Source organism: Pseudophryne corroboree, chromosome 1 (assembly GCF_028390025.1).
Source record: "Pseudophryne corroboree isolate aPseCor3 chromosome 1, aPseCor3.hap2, whole genome shotgun sequence".
NCBI lineage: Eukaryota > Metazoa > Chordata > Amphibia > Anura > Myobatrachidae > Pseudophryne > Pseudophryne corroboree.
In genome coordinates, this window is record NC_086444.1 from 304,162,475 (window position 1) to 304,186,935 (window position 24,461).

A 24,461-nucleotide genomic window follows, 5' to 3' on the forward strand; every position below is an offset into this window, starting at 1 on the left:
CCTGCCACAGAATGAGCAATTGAATTGTGTTACAAATCCAACGAGCAATCGTCTGCTTAGAAGCAGGGGCACCCAACTTGTTGGGTGCATATAGTATCAACAGCGAGTCAGATTTTCTGACTTCAGCCGTCCTTGAAATGTATATTTTTAAGGCTCTGACAACGTCCAACAACTTGGAGTCCTCCAAGTCGCCAGTGGCCGCAGGCACCACAATAGGTTGGTTCAGGTGAAACGCTGATACCACCTTAGGGAGAAAATGCGGACGAGTCCTCAGTTCTGCCCTATCCGAATGGAAGATTAGATAAGGGCTTTTATAAGATAAAGCCGCCAATTCAGATACTCTCCTGGCGGAAGCCAGGGCCAGTAACATAGTCACTTTCCATGTGAGATATTTAAAATCCACCTTTTTCAATGGTTCAAACCAATGGGATTTGAGGAAATCTAAAACTACATTTAGATCCCACGGTGCCACCGGAGGCACCACAGGAGGCTGTATATGCAGTACTCCTTTAACAAAAGTCTGTACCTCAGGAACTGAGGCCAATTCTTTTTGGAAGAATATTGACAGGGCCGAAATTTGAACCTTAATAGATCTCAATTTGAGACCCATAGACAATCCTGATTGTAGGAAATGTAGGAAACGACCCAGTTGAAATTCCTCCGTCGGAACACTCCGATCCTCGCACCACGCGACATATTTTCGCCAAATGCGGTGATAATGTTTCGCGGTGACTTCCTTCCTTGCCTTAATCAAGGTAGGAATGACTTCTTCTGGAATGCCTTTCCCTTTTAGGATCTGGCGTTCAACCGCCATGCCGTCAAACGCAGCCGCGGTAAGTCTTGAAAGAGACAGGGACCCTGTTGTAGCAGGTCCCTTCTCAGAAGTAGAGGGCACGGGTCGTCCGTGACCAACTCTTGAAGTTCCGGGTACCAAGTCCTTCTTGGCCAATCCGGAGCCACTAGTATTGTTCTTACTCCTCCTCACCGTATAATCTTCAATACCTTTGGTATGAGAGGCAGAGGAGGAAACACATATACTGATTTGTACACCCAAGGTGTTACCAGTGCGTCCACAGCTATTGCCTGTGGATCTCTTGACCTGGCGCAATACTTGTCCAGTTTCTTGTTGAGGCGAGACGCCATCATGTCTACCATTGGTCTTTCCCAACAGTTTATTAGCATGTGGAAGACTTCTGGATGAAGACCCCCCTCTCCCGGGTGAATATCGTGTCTGCTGAGGAAGTCTGCTTCCCAGTTGTCCACGCCCGGGAAGAACACTGCTGACAGTGCTATTACGTGATTCTCCGCCCAGCGAAGAATCTTGGCAGCTTCTGCCATTGCACTCCTGCTTCTTGTGCCGCCCTGTCTGTTTACATGGGCGACCGCCGTGATGTTGTCCGACTGAATCAACACCGGTTTTCCTTGCAGGAGTGGTTCCGCCTGGCTTAGAGCATTTTAGATTGCTCTTAGTACCAGAATGTTTATGTGAAGAGACTTTTCCAGGTTCGTCCATACCCCCTGGAAGTTTCTTCCTTGTGTGACTGCTCCCCAACCTCTCAGGCTGGCGTCCGTGGTCACCAGGATCAAATCCTGTATGCCGAATCTGCGGCCCTCCAATAGATGAGCCTTTTGCAACCACCACAGAAGATATACCCTTGTCCTTGGCGACAGGGTTATTCGCAGGTGCATCTGAGGATGCGACCCTGACCATTTGTCCAACAGATCCCTTTGGAAAATTCTTGCATGGAATCTGCCGAATGGAATTGCTTCGTAAAAAGCCACCATTTTTCCCAGGACTCTTGTGCATTGATGTACAGACACCTTTCCTGGTTTTAGGAGGTTCCTGACAGGTCGGATAACTCCTTGGCTTTTTCCTCGGGAAGAAAAACCTTTTTCTGAACCGTGTCCAGAATCATCCCTAGGAACAGCAGACGTATCGTCGGAAAACAGCTGCGATTCTTGGAATATTTAGAATCCAGTCGTGCCGTCGAAGAACTACTTTAGATAGTGCTCTTCCGACCTCCAACTGTTCTCTGGAACTTGCCCTTTTTAGGTCGTGCAAGTAAGGGATAATTTAGATGCCTTTTTTCTTTGAAGAAACATCTTTTCGGCCATTACCTTGGTAAAAAGGCCCGGGGTGCCGTGGATAATTCAAACGGCATCGTCTGAAACTGATATTGACAGTTCTGTACCACGAACCAGAGGTACCCTTGATGAGAAGGACAAAATTTGGACATGGAGGTAATCCTTGATGTCCAGGGACACCATATAGTCCCCTTTTTTCCGGTTCGCTATCACTGCTCTGAGTGACTTTATCTCGATTTGAACCTTTTATGTAAGTGTTCAAAACATTTTAGATTTAGACTATGTGTCACCAAGCCGTCTGGCTTCAGTACCACAATATAGTGTGGAAAAATAATACCCTTTTCCTTGTCGTAGGAGGGGTACTTTGATTATCACCTGCTGGATATACAGCTTGTGAATTGTTTCCAATGCTGCCTCCCTGTCGGAGGGAGCCGTTGGTAAAGCAGACTTCAGGAACCTGCGAGGAGAAGATGTCTCGACTCTCCAATCTTTACCCCTGGGATAATACTCGTACGATCTAGGGGTCAACTTGCGAGTGATCCCACTGCGCCCTGAGACTCTTGAGACTACCCCCCCACCTTGAGTCCGCTTGCACGGCCCCAGCGTCATGCTGAGGACTTGGCAGACGCGGTGGAGGGCTTCTTTTCCTGGGAAAGGGCTGCCTGCTGCAGTCTACTTCCCTTACCTCTATGTCTGGGCAGATATGACTGGCCTTTTGCCTGCATGCCCTCATGGGAAAGGAAAGATTGAGGCTGAAAAGACGGTGTCTTTTTTAGCTGAGATGTAACTTGGGGTAAAAAAGGTTGGATTTCCCAGCTGTTGCTGTGGTCCCCAGGTCCGATGGACCGACCCCCAAATAACTCCTTCCCTTTATACAGCAATACTTCCATCTGCCGTATGGGATCTGTATCACCTGACCACTGTCGTGTCCCTGACATCTTCTGGGAGATATGGACAACGCACTTATCTTGATGCCAGAGAGCAAATATCCCTCTGTGCATCTCACATACATATATATAGAATGCATCCTATTAAATGCTCTACATGAATAAAATATTTTCAGTCAGGGAATCCGACCAAGCCAACCCAGCACTGCATCTCCAGGCTGATGGCGATCGCTGGTCGCAGTATAACCACCGTATGTGTGTATATACTTTTTAGGATATTTTTCCAGCTTCCTATCAGCTGGCTCCTTGAGGGCGGCCGTATCTGGAGACGGTAACGCCACTTGATAAGCGTGTGAGCGCCTTATCACCCTAAGGGGTGTTTCCCAACGTACCCTAATTTCTGGCGGGAAAGGGTATAACGCCAATATTTGCTATCGGGGTAACCCTACGCATCATCACACACTTCATTTTATTTTATCTGATTCAGGAAAAACTACAGGTAGTTTTTTCACTCCCACATAATACCCTTTCTTGTGGTACTTGTAGTATCAGAAACACGTAACACCTCCTTCATTGCCCTTAACGTGTGGCCCTAATGAGAAATACGTTTGTTTATTCACCGTCGACACTGTATTCAGTGTCCGTGTCTGTGTCTGTGTCGACCGACTGAGGTAAATGGGCGTTTTTAAAACCCCTGACGGTGTTTCTGAGACGCCTGGACCGGTCCTAATAGATTGTCGGCCGTCTCATGTCGTCAACCGACCTTGCAGCGTGTTGACATTCTCACGTAATTCTCTAAATAAGCCATCCATTCCGGTGTCGACTCCCTAGAGAGTGACATCACCATTACAGGCAATTTCTCCGCCTCCTCACCAACATCGTCCTCATACATGTCGACACACACGTACCGACACACAGCACACACACCGGGAATGCTCTGACAGAGGACAGGACCCACTAGCCCTTTGGGGAGACAGAGGGAGAGTCTGCCAGCACACACCAAAAACGCTATAATTATATAGGGACAACCTTATATAAGTGTTTCTCCCTTATAGCATCTTTTATATATATACAATATCGCCAAAATCAGTGCCCCCCCTCTCTGTTTTAACCCTGTTTCTGTAGTGCAGTGCAGGGGAGAGCCTGGGAGCCTTCTCTCCAGCTTTTCTGTGAGAGAAAATGGCGCTGTGTGCTGAGGAGATAGGCCCCGCCCCTTTTTCGGCGGGCTCGTCTCCCGCTATTTTTGAAGTTAGGCAGGGGTTAAATATCTCCATATAGCCTCTGTGGGCTATATGTGAGGTATTTTTTGCCTCTAATAAGGTTTTTATTTGCCTCTCAGAGCGCCCCCCCCAGCGCTCTGCACCCTCAGTGACTGTTGTGTGAAGTGTGCTGAGAGGAAAATGGCGCACAGCTGCAGTGCTGTGCGCTACCTTTATGAAGACTCAGGAGTCTTCAGCCGCCGATTTTGGACCTCTTCTCTCTTCAGCGTCTGCAAGGGGGCCGGCGGCGCGGCTCCGGTGACCATCCAGGCTGTACCTGTGATCGTCCCTCTGGAGCTAGTGTCCAGTAGCCAAGCAGCAAATCCACTCTGCACGCAGGTGAGTTCACTACTTCTCCCCTAAGTCCCTCGTTGCAGTGATCCTGTTGCCAGCAGGACTCACTGTAAAGTAAAAAACCTAAGCTAAACTTTCTCTAAGCAGCTCTTTAGGAGAGCCACCTAGATTGCACCCTTCTCGTTCGGGCACAAAATCTAACTGGAGTCTGGAGGAGGGTCATAGGGGGAGGAGCCAGTGCACACCACCTGATCTGGTAAAAGCTTTACTTTTTTGTGCCCTGTCTCCTGCGGAGCCGCTATTCCCCATGGTCCTTTCAGGAACCCCAGCATCCACTTAGGACGATAGAGAAATAACATTAGCACTTAAAACATTCCACATATCCATCCAAGGAAGAAAAAGAAACCAATCTGTGCGCAACAGGATTAACTTTTAAAATATAATAATTTTATTAATAATCCAAAAATATGGATCGATAAAATACAGTATATACTATCTGATTCAGAGGTGACCTCACAATATTATTGAACAATTATAGCAGATTTTAAACCATCTAGATCTTATAAAAGAACCCGCAATGATGCCATAATCACTTTAAACTTAAATAATGGTATCGTATTCAAAATATAATCCCTTAATAAAAAATTACAATACAGTGCACTGATTCATTAAACGTAACTGTCCACATATGCTGGCCAGCCTGTATTCAAATAAGGTGTATTTCACCTAGAGATTTCATCCAAAAGAATCAGTTTACTTTGTATGGATAATGTCTATAGCACAGTACTGTGATTAAAATGAGGAAAAATCACCATATAATTAGACCATTTAAATATCCTATGATTAGGTACCGTCAGTAGTAACAAGTATCTCCTTTAGTTGAACGGTAAATATCCTCCCCGTGCCACCGATATGTATAGCTGTTCAGTGGGGATATATTTGCAGAGCAGCCGTCTCCTGCTGGCTCTCGTACTTGTGCTGGTTCACTTGCTGTGATCACCCGAGACCTCCGTCATCTGTATTTCACGTACCGGCATTCACTGCATCACCCGGTTACTCACCAAACAGTGCGGCTAGATTCTCTTTAGCAGCCGGTGTCCAATATACGGTGATACACGGAGTCCCTTGCAGCGGGTTATGGGTGTAATAATTCACCAGCAATCACGGCAGTGGTGGCTGACATTCACCGTAATGCCTGAAGGCTATCAGTTAGTACAACTGAATTTACCTTTGTAGCCGGAGTCCGGTGTACCAAAATGTACAGAGTCCTTTGCAGCGGGTTCAGTGATGATAAAAATTACCCAATATTCAGGGCAGCAATAGATGATCCAAATAGAGGTCACTCCATCAGAGGTAGGTCGTTTCATCAGAGGTAGATCTACCTCTGATGAAACGACCGGGGCTAATGGTCGAGAAACGCGTTAGGTAATAGCTCTGGAGTGACCTCTATTTGGATCATCTATTGCTGCCCTGAATATTGGGTAATTTTTATCATCACTGAACCCGCTGCAAAGGACTCTGTACATTTTGGTACACCGGACTCCGGCTACAAAGGTAAATTCAGTTGTACTAACTGATAGCCTTCAGGCATTACGGTGAATGTCAGCCACCACTGCCGTGATTGCTGGTGAATTATTACACCCATAACCCGCTGCAAGGGACTCCGTGTATCACCGTATATTGGACACCGGCTGCTAAAGAGAATCTAGCCGCACTGTTTGGTGAGTAACCGGGTGATGCAGTGAATGCCGGTACGTGAAATACAGATGACGGAGGTCTCGGGTGATCACAGCAAGTGAACCAGCACAAGTACGAGAGCCAGCAGGAGACGGCTGCTCTGCAAATATATCCCCACTGAACAGCTATACATATCGGTGGCACGGGGAGGATATTTACCGTTCAACTAAAGGAGATACTTGTTACTACTGACGGTACCTAATCATAGGATATTTAAATGGTCTAATTATATGGTGATTTTTCCTCATTTTAATCACAGTACTGTGCTATAGACATTATCCATACAAAGTAAACTGATTCTTTTGGATGAAATCTCTAGGTGAAATACACCTTATTTGAATACAGGCTGGCCAGCATATGTGGACAGTTACGTTTAATGAATCAGTGCACTGTATTGTGATTTTTTATTAAGGGATTATATTTTGAATACGATACCATTATTTAAGTTTAAAGTGATTATGGCATCATTGCGGGTTCTTTTATAAGATCTAGATGGTTTAAAATCTGCTATAATTGTTCAATAATATTGTGAGGTCACCTCTGAATCAGATAGTATATACTGTATTTTATCTATCCATATTTTTGGATTATTAATAAAATTATTATATTTTAAAAGTTAATCCTGTTGCGCACAGATTGGTTTCTTTTTCTTCCTTGTTTACCTTGTTTTGTGGGGGTTAGCAACCTTCCCCTTCTTACCAAATTGTGCAGCAATAGGAAGTTCTCATAAGGTTGAAAGTTTCGGGCGCCCATTGTCCTTGTTTTATCACATATCCATCCAGTCAGGAGTCGGCGCTGCCAACGGAGACCTAACATTCATACACTCCCCCTCCTCCTTAGGTGAGCCTTCAACCTCAGACATGTCGACACACGCGTACCGACACACCACACACACACACACACACACACACACACACACACACACACACACACACACACACACACACAGAGGGAAGCTCTTTTCTGAAGACAGGTTCCCCACCAGGCCCTTTGGAGAGACAGAGAGAGTATGCCAGCACACACCCCAGCGCTATATGACCCAGGAAAAAACACAAAATGTTTACCCAGTAGTGCTTTTGTAGCATGTATATGCGCCAATTATGTGCCCCCCCCCTCTACTTTAAAACCCTCTGTCACCGTGTGTCAAGCAGGGGAGCATCCGGGGAGCTTCCTCTCAGCGGTGCTGTGGAGAAAAATGGCACTGGCGAGTGCTGAGGGAGAAGCCCCGCCCCCTCTGCGGCGGGCTTCTGTCCCGCTCAAAATTCTTAACAACATGGCGGGGGCTCTTTTTATACATGTACAGTGCCCAGCTGTACATGTATACATGTGTATTTGCCACAGGAGGTTTTTATTGCTGCCCAGGGCGCCCCCCCCTGCGCCCTGCACCCTTACAGTGACCGATGTGTGTGAGGTGAATGGGAGCAATAGCGCACAGCTTCACTGCTGTGCGTTACCTCTATGAAGATCAAGGTGTCTTCTGCCGCCTCTGAAGTCTTCTTTTCTTCTCATACTCACCCGGCTTCTATCTTCCGGCTCTGCGATGAGGACGGCGGCGCGGCTCTGGGACGGACGGCGAGGGTGAGACCTGCGTACCGATCCCTCTGGAGCTAATGGTGTCCAGTAGCCTAAGAAACAGAGCCCTGAAACTCAGAGAAGTGGGTCTGTTTCTCTCTCCTCAGTCCCTCGATGCAGGGAGTCTGTTGCCAGCAGGCTCCCTGAAAATAAAAAACCTAACTAAAATACTTTCTTTTACAGGAAACTCAGGAGAGCTCCCTGAAAGTACCCAGTCTCCACTGGGCAAAGTATCAAACTGAGGTCTGGAGGAGGGGCATAGAGGGAGGAGCCAGTGCACACCCAGATCCAAAGTCTTTCTTAAAGTGCCCATGTCTCCTGCGGAGCCCGTCTATCCTATGGTCCTTACGGAGGTCCAGCATCCTCTAGGACGTTAGAGAAATATAATTGTAGTAGATACAGGTCCAAGATGAATTGGGTGCAGGACTGGCAGGAATACTGGGACCAGTTACCAGGACACACGAGACTGGGAACTTGCACAGCGTGCAATGGCCACACGCTGAGCACACAGCAACAAGCTCTAAGGAGTCCAGACTAGAACCTGACACTGTCTGATACTGAACTCCATCACTGGCACAGTGGTATGTGGATACTCCCTAGTTAAAGGGAGACATACCAATCACATGATAGTCAGGCTGAAGTTGCAGGTAATGAGGTCCAGGTGATCAGTTGCTAGGAAAAAAAGAACAACAGAAGGGAGCAGCTGTATCCAGGTGCTAATCAATGCAGAAAGCAAAACTGACAGATTTGCAGCCGCTGCACATATAACAGGTTGCTAAGGGCAACAACTCCACTATTAAATCCTGTACCTTAGTAAATACAGTATATCCTGAAGTCTGATCATGGTCTGTCAGGTGATCCAACATCTTATCCCAGCCACACCAACTATAAAAGCACTAACACACAGGAGGCTTTCATTATATTTTTTGGGATCACTGTCCTTTCTTCTTAAATCCAATGGTTTATTTACTTGTTTCTATGGGTGACCAAACAGCTTAATACATTTTTGTAGTACTGGCCTAAATCGACACAAGAATTAGAGAATGTTCTTGCCTGTGAAAAAGCCAAATTAAGCACCGTCTCTGAGGCCAGATACTGGAGGCGATATTCCCTGGAAAGAGCTAAAGCTTGTAGTAGTACAGGCAATGCCACAGGGTGACATGATGATCTCCAGTACAGCTCTGCTAAGGAGAGAAGGACCCTGCAAATGCACAAACACAGCTTCATGATTCTTGTCATGTTAGAAAACACACTAAAGACTTCGAAACGGAGCAAAGCAAGAAAAATACATAATACAAAAAACACATGGAGACCGTTCCTCTTTATATTACACAGTAGTAGGATACATAAAAAAAAAAAAAACCAGGGTATGCAATTAGATAGCAACAAAATAGCAGCCAAAAAGTTAAAAACCACTCTAGGGACTGGTTCACCATAAGCTTAAACTACAGTGAATTTGGGGCAGACGTATTAACCTGGAGAAGGCATAAGGAAATGATAAAATAAGAATTTACTTACCGATAATTCTATTTCTCGTAGTCCGCAGTGGATGCTGGGAACTCCGTAAGGACCATGGGGAATAGCGGCTCCGCAGGAGACTGGGCACAAAAGTAAAAGCTTTAGGACTACCTGGTGTGCACTGGCTCCTCCCCCTATGACCCTCCTCCAAGCCTCAGTTAGGATACTGTGCCCGGACGAGCGTACACAATAAGGAAGGATTTTGAATCCCGGGTAAGACTCATACCAGCCACACCAATCACACCGTACAACCTGTGATCTGAACCCAGTTAACAGCATGATAACAGAGGAGCCTCTGAAAAGATGGCTCACAACAATAATAACCCGATTTTTGTAACAATAACTATGTACAAGTATTGCAGACAATCCGCACTTGGGATGGGCGCCCAGCATCCACTACGGACTACGAGAAATAGAATTATCGGTAAGTAAATTCTTATTTTCTCTGACGTCCTAGTGGATGCTGGGAACTCCGTAAGGACCATGGGGACTATACCAAAGCTCCCAAACGGGCGGGAGAGTGCGGATGACTCTGCAGCACCGAATGAGAGAACTCCAGGTCCTCCTCAGCCAGGGTATCAAATTTGTAGAATTTAGCAAACGTGTTTGTCCCTGACCAAGTAGCTGCTCGGCAAAGTTGTAAAGCCGAGACCCCTCGGGCAGCCGCCCAAGATGAGCCCACCTTCCTTGTGGAATGGGCTTTTACAGATTTTGGCTGTGGCAGGCCTGCCACAGAATGTGCAAGCTGAATTGTACTACAAATCCAACGAGCAATAGTCTGCTTAGAAGCAGGAGCACCCAGCTTGTTGGGTGCATACAGGATAAACAGCGAGTCAGATTTTCTGACTCCAGCCGTCCTGGAAACATATTTTCAGGGCCCTGACTACGTCCAGCAACTTGGAGTCCTCCAAGTCCCTAGTAGCCGCAGGTACCACAATAGGCTGGTTCAAGTGAAACGCTGAAACCACCTTAGGGAGAAATTGAGGACGAGTCCTCAATTCTGCCCTGTCCGTATGAAAAATTAGGTAAGGGCTTTTATAGGATAAAGCCGCCAATTCTGAGACACGCCTGGCTGAAGCCAGGGCTAACAGCATTACCACTTTCCATGTGAGATATTTTAAGTCCACAGTGGAGAGTGGTTCAAACCAATGTGATTTTAGGAACCCCAAAACTACATTGAGATCCCAAGGTGCCACTGGAGGCACAAAAGGAGGCTGTATATGCAGTACTCCCTTGACAAACGTCTGAACTTCAGGAACTGAAGCCAGTTCTTTCTGGAAGAAAATCGACAGGGCCGAAATTTGAACCTTAATGGACCCTAATTTTAGGCCCATAGACAGTCCTGTTTGCAGGAAATGTAGGAAACGACCCAGTTGAAATTCCTCTGTAGGGGCCTTCCTGGCCTCGCACCACGCAACATATTTACGCCAAATACGGTGATAATGTTGTACGGTTACATCCTTCCTGGCTTTGATCAGGGTAGGGATGACTTCATCCGGAATGCCTTTTTCCTTCAGGATCCGGCGTTCAACCGCCATGCCGTCAAACGCAGCCGCGGTAAGTCTTGGAACAGACAGGGTCCCTGCTGGAGCAGGTCCTTTCTTAGAGGTAGAGGCCACGGGTCCTCCGTGAGCATCTCTTGAAGTTCCGGGTACCAAGTCCTTAGTTTTTTGTTGAGGCGGGACGCCATCATGTCCACCTTTGGTTTTTCCCAACGGTTCACAATCATGTGGAAGACTTCTGGGTGAAGTCCCCACTCCCCCGGGTGGAGGTCGTGTCTGCTGAGGAAGTCTGCTTCCCAGTTGTCCACTCCCGGAATGAACACTGCTGACAGTGCTATCACATGATTTTCCGCCCAGCGAAGAATCCTTGCAACTTCTGTCATTGCCCTCCTGCTTCTTGTGCCGCCCTGTCTGTTTACGTGGGCGACTGCCGTGATGTTGTCCGACTGGATCAGCACCGGCTGACCTTGAAGCAGAGGTCTTGCTAGGCTTAGAGTATTGTAGATGGCCCTTAGCTCCAGGATATTTATGTGAAGTGATGTCTCCAGGCTTGACCACAAGCCCTGGAAATTTCTTCCCTGTGTGACTGCTCCCCAGCCTCTCAGGCTGGCATCCGTTGTCACCAGGACCCAGTCCTGAATGCCGAATCTGCGGCCCTCTAGAAGATGAGCACTCTGCAACCACCACAGGAGAGACACCCTTGTCCTTGGTGCCAAGATTATCCGCTGATGCATCTGAAGATGCGACCTGGACCATTTGTCTAGCAGATCCCACTGGAAGGTTCTTGCGTGGAATCTGCCGAATGGGATTGCTTCGTAAGAAGCCACCATCTTTCCCAGGACCCTTGTGCATTGATGCACTGAGACTTGGCCTGGTTTTAGGAGATTTATGACTAGTTCGGATAACTCCCTGGCTTTCTCCTCCGGGAGAAACACCTTTTTCTGGACTGTGTCCAGGATCATCCCTAGGAATAGAAGTCGTGTCGTCGGGATCAGCTGCGATTTTGGAATATTGAGAATCCAACCGTGCTGGCGCAGCACTATCTGAGATAGTGCTACTCCGACTTCCAACTGTTCCCTGGATCTTGCCCTTATCAGGAGATCGTCCAAGTAAGGGATAACTAAAACTCCCTTCCTTCGAAGGAGTATCATCATTTTGGCCATTACCTTGGTAAAGACCCGGGGTGCCGTGGACAATCCAAACGGCAGCGTCTGAAACTGATAGTGACAGTTCTGTACCACAAACCTGAGGTACCCTTGGTGAGAAGGGTAAATTGGGACATGTAGGTAAGCATCTTTGATGTCCAGAGACACCATATAGTCCCCTTCTTCCAGGTTTGCAATCACTGCTCTGAGTGACTCCATCTTGAATTTGAACCTTTGTATGTAAGTGTTCAAGGATTTTAGGTTTAAAATTGGTCTCACCGAGCCGTCTGGCTTCGGTACCACAAATAGCGTGGAATAGTACCCCTTTCCCTGTTGTAGGAGGGGTACCTTGCTTATCACCTGCTGGGAATACAGCTTGTGAATGGCTTCCAATACTGCTTCCCTGTCTGAGGGAGACGTCGGTAAAGCAGACTTTAGAAAACGGCGAGGGGGAGACGTCTCGAATTCCAATTTGTACCCCTGGGATACCACCTGAAGGATCCAGGGGTCCACTTGCGAGTGGGCCCACTGCGCACTGAACTTCTGGAGACGGGCCCCCACTGTGCCCGAGTCCGCTAGTAAAGCCCCAGCGTCATGCTGAGGACTTTGCGGAGGCGGGAGAGGGCTTTTGTTCCTGGGAACTGGCTGTTTGTTGCAGCCTTTTTCCTCTCCCTCTGCCACGGGGCAGAAATGAGGCGCCTTTTGCCCGCTTGCCCTTATGGGGCCGAAAGGACTGCGCCTGATAATATGGCGTCTTCTTAGGTTGAGAAGCTACCTGGGGTAAAAATGTGGATTTTCCAGCCGTCCCAAATAACTCCTCCCCCTTATAAGGCAATACTTCCATGTGCCTTTTAGAATCCGCATCACCTGACCACTGCCGCGTCCATAAACCTCTTCTTGCAGAAATGGACAGCGCGCTAACTCTTGATGCCAGTCGGCAAACATCCCTCTGTGCATCACGCATATATAGAAATGCATCCTTCAAATGCTCTATAGTCAATGCTCTATGCTCTATAGCAGAGGTTCTCAAACTCGGTCCTCAGGACCCCACACAGTGCATGTTTTGCAGGTAACCCAGCAGGTGCACAGGTGTATTAATTACTCACTGACACATTTTAAAAGGCCCACAGGTGCAACTAATTATTTCACTTGTGATTCTGTGAGGAGACCTGCAAAACATGCACTGTGTGGGGTCCTGAGGACCGAGTTTGAGAACCTATGCTCTATAGTCAATAATATACTGTCCCTATCTAGGGTATCAATATTTTCAGTCAGGGAATCCGACCATGCCAGGCCCGCACTGCACATCCAGGCTGTGAGAGAGTATATACATTTAAAGGATATTCTCCAGCTTTCTATCGGCAGGTTCCTTTAGGGCGGCCGTATCAGGAGAGGGTAGTGCTACCTGTTTAGACAAGCGTGTGAGCGCTTTATCCACCCTAGGGGGTGTTTCCCAACGTGCCCTATCCTCTGGCGGGAAAGGGTACAATGCCAATAACCTTTTAGGAATTATCAGTTTTTTATCGGGGGAAACCCACGCCTCATCACACACTTCATTTAATTCCTCGGATACAGGAAAAACTACAGGCAGTTTTTTCTCACCAAACATAATACCCTTTTTAGTGGTACTTGTATTATCAGATATATGCAATACATTTTTCATTGCTTCAATCATGTAACGTGTGGCCCTAGTGGAAGTCACGTTTGTCTCCTCATCATCGACACTGGAGTCAGTATCCGTGTCCGTGTCTGCCATTTGAGGTAACGGGCGTTTTAAAGCCCCTGATGGCGTTTGAGACCCCTGGACAGGCACAAGCTGAGTAGCCGGCTGTCTCATGTCGTCAACTGTCTGTCGTAAGGAGCTGACACTGTCACGCAATTCCTTCCACAAGCTCATCCACTCAGGTGTCGACTCCCCAGGGGGTGACAACTGTATAATAGGCAATTGCTCCGCCTCCATCTCATTTTCCTCCTCAAACATGTCGACACAATCGTACCGACACACCGCACACACACAGGGAATGCTCTGATAGAGGACAGGACCCCACTAGCCCTTTGGGGAGACAGAGGGAGAGTATGCCAGCACACACCAGAGCGCTATATATTTACAGGAATACCACTATAAAATGTGTTTTTCCCTTTATAGCTGCTGTTAGTATAAACTACTGCGCCAAATTAGTGCCCCCCTCTCTTTTTTACCCTTTTCTGTAGTGCAGGACTGCAGGGGAGAGTCAGGGAGACGTCCTTCCAGCGGAGCTGTGATGGAAAATGGCGCCCGTGTGCTGAGGAGATAGGCTCCGCCCCCTTTCTTTTTAGGTGAGTTCTGGCAGGGGTTAAAATACACCCATATAGCCCTGGGGGTTATATGTGGTGTATTTATGCCAGCCAAGTTGTTTTACATTGCTGCTCAGGGCGCCCCCCCCTAGCGCCCTGCACCCTCAGTGACCGGAGTGTGCTGAGTAACAATGGCGCACAGCTGCAGTGCTGTGCGCTACCTTGTTGAAGACTGATGTCTTCTGCCGCCGATTTTTCCGGACCTTTTCTTGCTTCTGGCTCTGTAAGGGGGCCGGCGGCGCGGCTCCGGGACAGAGCTCCGAGGCTGGGCCTGTGTTCGGTTCCTCTGGAGCTAATGGTGTCCAGTAACCTAAGAAGCCCAATCCACTCTGCACGCAGGTGAGTTCGCTTCTTCTCACCTTAGTCCCTCGATGCAGTGAGCCTGTTGCCAGCAGGTCTCACTGAAAATAAAAACCTAAAACTAAACTTTTCACTAAGAAGCTCAGGAGAGCCCCTTAGTATGCACCCTTCTCGGCCGGGCACAAAAATCTAACTGAGGCTTGGAGGAGGGTCATAGGGGGAGGAGCCAGTGCACACCAGGTAGTCCTAAAGCTTTTACTTTTGTGCCCAGTCTCCTGCGGAGCCGCTATTCCCCATGGTCCTTACGGAGTTCCCAGCATCCACTAGGACGTCAGAGAAACCAGTGATAAGTGCAAGGTGATAAAGGCACCAGCCTATCAGCTCCAATATGTAAATAACAGTTAGGAGCTGATTGGTTGGTACGTTTATCACCTTGCATTTATCACTCTGGTCTATCACTTCCTTATGCCGTCTCCAGGTTAATACATCTGCCCCTTTGTTCTTTTACATCCACCCTAATAGTGAATACTCAGGCATATTTTAATGTGCAGTTTATTATGAGGTGGTTAATTTATTTTACTCGCAAACCCTATTTCTTCTGCTGTAGCCCTCCTCTGGTTCTCACACCACCCAAGTGCCAGGCTTTCTGGATGTCTTGGCAGCCATGCCTGAATGAACGCATTAAGGGACTTCATTCTCATAATGGGAGGAAAGGATAAGTTTGTTTTTTGCCCTTATATAATAAATAAATGTTCACTCTTGATATTGTCACATTTACAGTTTTTCACATAATCCATCTGTAACTGACCGTATAACCATCTCTATGTTCTTTACTTTCTGGCAGTGGGTCAGTAGCACCTGCAGAATTTTATGAGCCTCTGCTGTTTGATTTTGGGCTTTTAGAACAACGGCTTTCCTGCAAATTAAAAAAAAAATGTTTCAGAGATGCATCTTGTAAACATGTATGCGCCTAACTGGTAAATCATCAGCAAGAGGCCATTGAAAACAAATAGCATATTTAACATTATAATAAAAACAATGTATTTATAGAGCACCAACATATTACTGAACAGAGAATATTTGAATATTTGTCACGTTAATCCTTGCTCCATTCAAACACATAACCACACACGCTAGGGTGTATTTTTGTCAAAAGTCAATTAAATTACCAGTAGGTTTTTTGGACTGATGGAGGAAACACAAGTAAACACATGGAAAACATACAAAATCCACACAGATATGGCTCTGACTAGGCGTTGAACCACTGTGCCACCACGCTGTCCCAAATACTATATGGTAGCAGTAGACAGGTTAGCATGGTTAGTAGTGGAAGGCCACTTGATATAAAACCTAAATAATATATAACAGTAGAATAGACAGATAGAAGAGGCAATAGAAAATAAATCTATGATCATTCAGCATACAATAGTCTCACAATTATTTACCATCAGTCTTAGGTGCATATCTATTCAGTAAGCCACAGGATTTACGGCGGGCTTGTAGCTCTGGACTTCAGAGCTACATTATGAGGGAATTGGGGCTTGCAGCCACTACCCATGAGTGGTTAACTCACAGCTAGAGGCACAACCTGGATTCTATGGGTTACCAAGGGCCAAATGTAATAGAGTAAGAGTTTCAGAAAGTGAGATATTTGGTAAGGTTTTTCAATTTTTTTTAAAGTGGCAAGGAGTGCCACTTTAAAAAACAAACAAACTGCAAAACCTTACCAAATCTCTCACTTTTTGAAACTCTCATTACATTTGGCCCCCTGTGTTAACTACAGGACTTACTGCATAGGAAAACAGGCTGCTAATTGAATAGCTCTGGGTGTTAACTCTGGGAGCTGAAGCCACGACATAAGTCCCACGGCTCTTTGAATATGCCCTCTTGTATCAAAAGAATTCACATGGGTGTTATACAGCTGATCACATCCATGTCCCATCCAGTTAGGGAGAGCAGTGCTAAATATGCTTTACTGTGTGTATCACAGAATGTTAGCGAATAAAAGCAGTTACACAGACACCACAGCCATCCAATATATACCTGTACAATCCTTCCACACTGTCCAGTGCAGTAATTCCAGTCACTAGTGACTCAGTTATGTGATACTTCCCATCATTCATGGCTCGATCAAACTGGATTTTTTGATCAAAAAGCATCCAAAGCTGAGGGAGATACATAATATAAGTGAACAATCTCCAAAACATGGACATTCACTGACTAGTGGATGGATATAAGTGAAGAAATGACTCTCACACAAAGTAAAGAAAAAAAATATATCCTTATATATATGCCTTCAATGAAACTGGCACACTGGGTTTTTTTTTTTGGTTTAACTGTAGCAGAGGTTATGTCTATGGGAAATAGCATAATTCTGCAGCACAATGTATATATACGGATCTAGAAGTCTTTCTGATGTGGGACAACCTCTATTATAGATATTATATAGCAAACAAGTCATCAGTTCTTCACAATTCCTGGGTCCTATGGACTGAACATTTTCAATGCCCTTACAAAGTCCATAGAAGGAAGAGCTATTCTCTGGTAGGTCTATTCTGTTAATGATTTAGATGGGCACCTAGAGACCACTTTAGGCTGAAAATAGGATTTTGGTTACCTACCGGTAAATCCTTTTCTCGTAGTCTGTAGAGGATGCTGGGTTCCATATTAGTACCATGGGGTATAGACGGGTACACCAGGAGCCATTGGCACTTTAAGAGTTTAATAGTGTGGGCTGGCTCCTCCCTCTATGCCCCGCCTACCAGACTCAGTCTAGAAACTGTGCCTGAGGAGACGACAAAACTTCGAGAGAAGGAATTACACAGATTGTGGCGAGATTAATACCAGCTCACACAACATGCAAATCCGGCCAACATGCCGGGAAACCTCAGCAACAGCTGAAAACTGTAAATAACGCAGAACTTACCTAGGAACCAGGCAGAACTGAACTATAAAACCAAAGCAGGAAAACGCAGCATCCTCTACGGACTACGAGAAAAGGATTTACCGGTAGGTAACCAAAATCCTAATTTCCTCTTACGTCCTAGAGGATGCTGGGGTCCATATTAGTAACATGGGGATGTACCAAAGCTCCCAGTACGGGAGGGAGAGCGCGGAGGCTCCTGCAACACTGCTTGACCAAACATGAGGTCATCAGAGACCAAAGTATCGAACTTGTAAAACTTGGCAAACGTGTTCGACCCAGACCAAGTAGCTGTTCGGCAGAGTTGTACCGCCGAGACACCCTCGGGCAGCCACCCAGGAAGAGCCCACTTTACGAGTGCAGGGAGCCTTTACAGATCTCGGACACAGCAATCCGCGTCCTTGATAAGCAAACGGTAAGTCTTGATAAGCAAACGGCCCCTGCTGGAGCAGATCCTCCCAAAGAGGATCTTCCAGCAGAAGATACAGCAGATCCGCGTACCAAGCCCTCCTTGGCCAGTCCGGAGCAATGAGGATTGTCAGAACCTTTGTTCTTCTCACGAGCTGAAGAACCTTTGGTATCAGAGGAAGTGAAGGGAACACATACACTGACTTGAACACCCACGGTGTTACCAGTGCGTCCACTGCCACTGCCTGTGGGTCTCTTGACCTGGAACAGTACCTCCGTAGACTCTTGTTGAGGCGGGAGGCCATCATGTCTATGTGAGGAACCCCGCACCAACCGGTTACCTCCTCGAACACCTACGGATGGAGGCCCCACTCCCCTGGATGGAGATCGTGTCTGCTGAGGAAGTCTGCTTCCCAGTTGTCTACGCCCGGAATGAAGATTGCCGACATCGCCACCTCGTGCCTTTCTGCCCATATGAGGATTTTGACACCTCTGACATGGCAGCCCTGCTCTTCGTTCCGCCTTGTCGGTTTATGTAGGCCACTGTGGTCACATTGTCCAACTGCACCTGAACAACCCGATCCTGTAGAAGGTGTGCTGCTTGCAGAAGGGCGTTGTACACGGCCCTGAGTTCCAGGATGTTTATTGGGAGAAGTGATTCTTGATCCGACCAACGTCCCTGAAAGGTTTCCCCCAGAGCGACTGCTCCCCAACCTCTTAGACTTGCATCTGTGGTTAAAAGGATCCAGTCTTGAATTCCGAACCTTCGCCCTTCCAGAAGGTGCGGAAGTTGCAGCCACCAGAGGAGTGAAATCCTGGCTTTCGGAGACAGGCGTATCCTCTTGTGCATGTGTAGGTGAAAGCCCGACCACTGGTCCAATAGGTCCAGCTGAAAAGGTTGAGCATGAAACCTGCCGTACTGCAGAGCCTCGTAGGCGGCAACCATCTTCCCCAGAAGGCGTATGCATTGATGAACCGATACCCGGGTAGGCTTTAGGACATCCAGGACCATTGTTTTAATCACCAAACGCTTTCTCCACTGGGCGAAATACCCTCTGTACTTCCATGTCGAGGATCATTCCCAGGAAAGACAGCCGCCTTGTCGGCCTGCAGATGAGACTTTGGAAGGTTCAGGATCCAACCGTGCTTCCTGAGCAGCTGTGTCGTGAGCGCGATGGACCGCAACAACCTCTCCCTGGATGACGCCTTGATCAGGAGATCGTCCAGATATGGAATTATGTTCACCCCCTGTTTGCGGAGGAGAACAATCATCTCCGCCATCACCTTGGTGAAGATCCTCTGTGCTGTGGAGAGGCCAAACGGCAGCCCCTGGAACTGATAGTGATCGTCCATCAGCGCAAACCCTGAGATATGCTTGATGCGGCGCCCAAATGGGAATGTGGAGGTAAGCATCCTTGATGTCCAGAGACACCAGTCCCGAGATGACAGCTCTCAGAGATTCCATCTTGAATTTGAACACCCTGAGATTAGGGTTCAGAGACTTTAAGTTTAGAATAGGCTGTACCGAACCATCCAGTTTTGTTACCAAAAAAAGGTTTGAATAATAACCCTTGTTCCACTGCTGAAGTGGGAACGGAACAATGACCTCTGACGCCACCAATTTTCTGATGGCCTCCAGAAGAATTATCCTGTCTGCCAGCAGGGCTGGCAAGCCTGACTTGAAGTAACGGTGAGGCGGGGGATCTTGGAACTCCAGTCTGTACCCTCTGGACACTATATCCAGGACCCAGTGGTCCAGACCCGACGACACCCAGACGTGGCTGAACTGCCGGAGTCTTGCCCCACTTGCCCCTCCTCCAGGCCTAGCTGTCCACCGTCATACAGAGGACTTAGGAGTATCAGAAGCGGGCTTCTGGGTCTGGGAACCTGCGGGAGTAGGTTTCTTTCCTTTGGCATGACCACCTCTGAAGAAGGTGTTCGAAGGCTTATTCTTTCTAGGCCTCGCGGGCCGATAGGACTGTGATGCGGTTGATGAAAAAGGCTTCTTCGTAGTTGGTGCAGCTGAGGGGAGAAAAGGAGACTTACCCGCCGTAGCCGTGGCAATCCACGCATCCAGCGCCTCCCCAGAGAGAGCCTGACCTTTGTATGGTAGGCCCTCCACACACTTCCTGGATTCTGCGTCCGCAGACCAGTTGCGCAGCCAGAGACCCAAGCGAGCCGAGACAGACATGGAGGAGATCCCCGCAGCCATGGAACCCAGGTCCTTCATGGAGTCCACCAGGAACCCTGCAGAATCCTCATTACTACGTAAAAATAAATCAACGTCACCTTTATCCAGCGTAGCCGATTCCTCCTGCAGAGTGATTGACCACCTGGCAATAGCTTTAGCAATCCAAAACACAGGCTATAGTAGGCCGCTATATAGCCCCTGAAGCCGTGTAAATGGATTTCAGCGTAGCATACACCTTGCGATCTGCCGGGTCCTTTAGCGCGGTAGATTCCGGGACCGGTAACACCACCTGTTTGGATAGCCTGGAGACAGAGGCGTCGACTATCGGTGGGGACTCCCATCTCTTCCTATCTTCCTCTGGGAAGGGAAAAGCCACCAAGACTCTCTTGGGAATCTGGAATTTCTTTTCCGGCGTTTCCCATGCCTTTTCAAAGATCGCATTTAATTATTTGGATGCCGGGAAGGTGAGGGGGGGCTTCTTATTATCTCTAAAGAAGGCCTCCTCCACCTGTTCCGGAGCTGTGTCCGAAATGTGTAAAACATCCCTAACAGCCTCAATCATCAACTGCACCCCCTTGGCAAGTGATGCTGACCCTGTCAACACATCCCCATCACCGTCTGCAGCGTCAGAGTCAGTGTCTGTGTCATCCTGCATAATTGCAAGTGCACGTTTGTAAGAATGTACCGCAGGGGACCCCGAGGAGGCAGTATCAGACCATACAACCATAGAGGACTGGAGGACCTGAGTGGCATGCTCAGTCCTAGCAACTCTATCAGAAATCTGAGAAATAGACCCCCTCAGAGAGACTAACCATTCTGGCTCTCTAGCTGGGATCTGTGCTAAAACAGTGCAATCCTGATTACATGAAATGGAGTCTTCCTGGGAAGACAAATCCTCTGCAGCATATGAAACAGTGTCCCTAGACATGTTGCCACACACCCCCAAACACACAGGGTATTATGTAGACAGAGTTTCCCCCCAAGAATGGCAGAGACACACAGAGATTGGAGCCAACCCACACACGGCGCTATTAAAGGTATGGGGAGTCCCTAACCAGCGCTGATTGTGTCCCTTAATAGGTGACACAGACTTTATACAGCCCCCCTCACCCCCTCCCCTTCTACAACCCCCTGGTACCGTACAGATAGCTGGAGATTGCTCTGGAGTGGACCTGTATCCACTTGGTAGTGAGTGCAGGCAGGAAAAAATGGCGTTGAACGCTGCTGGGTCCGCTCTGAGGAGAAGCTCCGCCCCCTCAATGGTGCTGTCTTCCCGCTCTTTGACAGATTATACTGGCCGGAGGATTTGTGCTGGCCTGGATCCACAGACCCAGACAGGCTTGTAGTGGTCAGTGTAGGGTCTGGAGCTGGCCCAGGGCGCCCCTCCCAGCACCGCACCGCAGTACCGCTGAGCCTTCAGGAGCGCAGTTAAGACCGCGCTCCTACCCTCTAGCCACCCTCTTCACACTGTCCCCCCGCTCGCAAGGGGGACAGTGACTCACTCGCCACACTTCAGCTCCCTGAGGGGGTGGCGGCTGGCTGCCGGGGCGAGCGTTCCCCTGTGATCGGACCCCTCTGGAGCTCAATGTCCAGTCAGCGGGAGCAGTGGCTCAAGACCCCCCCCCCCCAGTGGCTCGCTGCAGGGAGGCTGTCGCCAGCAGCCTCCCTATAAAATAACAAACTCTGAAAAGAAAGAGAAAAAGAACCTTTTTCTAAGAACTCTGTAGAGCTCCCTAGCTGTGACCGGCTCCTCCAGGCACATTTTCTAAACTGAGTCTGGTAGGAGGGGCATGGAGGGAGGAGCCAGCCCACACTATTAAACTCTTAAAGTGCCAATGGCTCCTGGTGGACCCGTCTATACCCCATGGTACCAATATGGACCCCAGCATCCTCTAGGACGTAAGAGAAAGGAAGCCATGGTTTGAGTGTCTATGTACCAAAACCTTACCAATTTTGCACCCGTAGTTGCATTGGTACTAGAGGAAATGTAGATCAGATGGAAACTCCAAGTAACCAAAATAATGTCTACCATAAACGTCCTTGTGATCGCCAACTACACCATACCATTCATCTGCGTTGCAATCATCTATTTGCCCCTTTAGTTCACCAGGTTTTGAAAGATTAAAAATAAGATTTTAAACCTACCGGTAAATCTTTTTCTCGTAGTCCGTAGAGAATGCTGGGGACTCCGTAAGGACCATGGGGATAGACGGGCTCCGCAGGAGACATGGGCACTTTAAGAAAGACTTTAGGTATGGGTGTGCACTGGCTCCTCCCTCTATGCCCCTCCTCCAGACCTCAGTTAGAGAAACTGTGCCCAGAGGAGACGGACAGTACGAGGAAAGGATTTTTGTTAATCCAAGGGCAAGATTCATACCAGCCACACCAATCACACCGTATAACTTGTGATATACTAACCAGTTAACAGTATGAAAACAACATAGCATCAGTCCAAGACCGATGAAAACTATAACATAACCCTTATGTAAGCAAAACTATATACAAGTCTTGCAGAAGTAGTCCGCACTTGGGACGGGCGCCCAGCATCCTCTACGGACTACGTGAAAAAGATTTACCGGTAGGTTTAAAATCTTATTTTCGCTTACGTCCTAGAGGATGCTGGGGACTCCGTAAGGACCATGGGGATTATACCAAAGCTCCCAAACGGGCGGGAGAGTGCGGATGACTCTGCAGCACCGATTAAGCAAACAGGAGGTCCTCCTCAGCCAGGGTATCAAACTTATAGAACTTTGCAAAGGTGTTTGAACCCGACCAAGTAGCAGCTCGGCATAGTTGTAGTGCCGAGACCCCTCGGGCAGCCGCCTAAGACGAGCCTTCCTAGTGGAATGGGCCTTGACCGATTTTGGTAACGGCAATCCAGCCGTAGAATGCGCCTGCTGAATCGTGTTACAGATCCAGCGAGCAATAGTTTGCTTCGAAGCAAGGGCGCCAACCTTGTTGGCTGCATATAGGACAAACAGTGCTTCTGTTTTTCTGACTCTAGCCGTTCTAGCCACGTAAATTTTCAAAGCCCTGACTACATCAAGGGACTCGGAATCCTCCAAGTCTCGCGTAGCCACAGACACCACAATAGGTTGGTTCATATGAAAAGAGGACACCACCTTAGCCAAGAATTGAGGACGGGTCCGCAATTCCGCTCTATCCATATGGAAAACCAGATAGGGGCTTTTATGAGACAAAGCCGCCAATTCTGACACTCGCCTAGCCGAAGCCAAGGCTAATAACATGACCACCTTCCAAGTGAGATATTTTAACTCCACAGTTTGAAGTGGTTCAAACCAGTGCGACTTAAGGAAACTCAACACCACGTTAAGGTCCCAAGGCGCCACCGGAGGTATAAAAGGAGGCTGAATATGCAGCACTCCCTTCACAAAAGTCTGTACTTCTGGGAGAAAAGCCAATTTTTTTTGAAAGAAAATGGATAAGGCCGAAATCTGAACCTTAATGGAGCCTAATTTTAGGCCCAAATTCACTCCAGTCTGTAGGAAGTGAAGGAAACAGCCCCGATGGAATTCTTCCGTAGGAGCATTCCTGGCCTCACACCAAGAAACATATTTTCGCCATATACCGTGACAATGTTTAGCTGTCACATCCTTCCTAGCCTTTATCAGCATAGGAAAGACCTCATCCGGAATGTCTTTTTCCGCTAGGATCCTGCGTTCAACCGCCATGCCGTCAAACGCAGCCGCGGTAAGTCTTGGAACAGACAGGGCCCCTGTTGCAACAGGTCCTGTCATAGAGGAAGAGGCCACGGATCTTCTGTGAGCATTTCCTGCAGATCCGGATACCAGGTCCTTCGTGGCCAATCTGGAACAATGAGAATTGTTCTCACTCCTCTTTTTCTTATTATTCTCAACACCATGGGTATGAGAGTTAGAGGAGGAAACACATAGACCGACTGGAACACCCACGGTGTCACTAGGGCGTCTACAGCTACCGCCTGAGGGTCTTTTGATCTGGCGCAATACCTCTGTAGCTTTTTGTTGAGGCGGGACGCCATCATGTCTATCTGGGGCAGTCCCCACTGCCTTGCAATCTGTGGGAAGACTTCCTGATGAAGTCCCCACTCTCCTGGATGCAGGTCGTGTCTGCTGAGGAAGTCTGCTTCCCAGTTGTGCACTCCCGGAATGAACACTGCTGACAGTGCGCTTACATGATTTTCCGCCCAGCGAAGAATCCTGGTGGCTTCCGCCATTGCCACTCTGCTCCTTGTGCCGCCTTGGCGGTTTACATGAGCCACTGCGGTGATGTTGTCTGACTGGATCATAACTGGTTGGTCGCGAAG

The 24,461-nt window shown here is 48.0% G+C and overlaps 1 protein-coding gene across 2 annotated transcripts in view; it reads right to left on the minus strand.

The window, feature by feature from the left end:
• Window positions 1-24,461, minus strand: part of ANAPC5 (anaphase promoting complex subunit 5) — a 272,988-nt gene that overhangs the window by 33,701 nt on the left and 214,826 nt on the right. For both annotated transcript variants that reach the window (XM_063964426.1, XM_063964425.1), the window contains exons 13-15: window positions 16,677-16,798; window positions 15,442-15,549; window positions 8,888-9,035 (exon numbers count right to left, since the gene is read on the minus strand). In XM_063964426.1, the coding sequence (XP_063820496.1) occupies window positions 8,888-9,035; window positions 15,442-15,549; window positions 16,677-16,798 (378 nt within the window). The remainder of the gene's footprint in view (window positions 1-8,887; window positions 9,036-15,441; window positions 15,550-16,676; window positions 16,799-24,461) is intronic.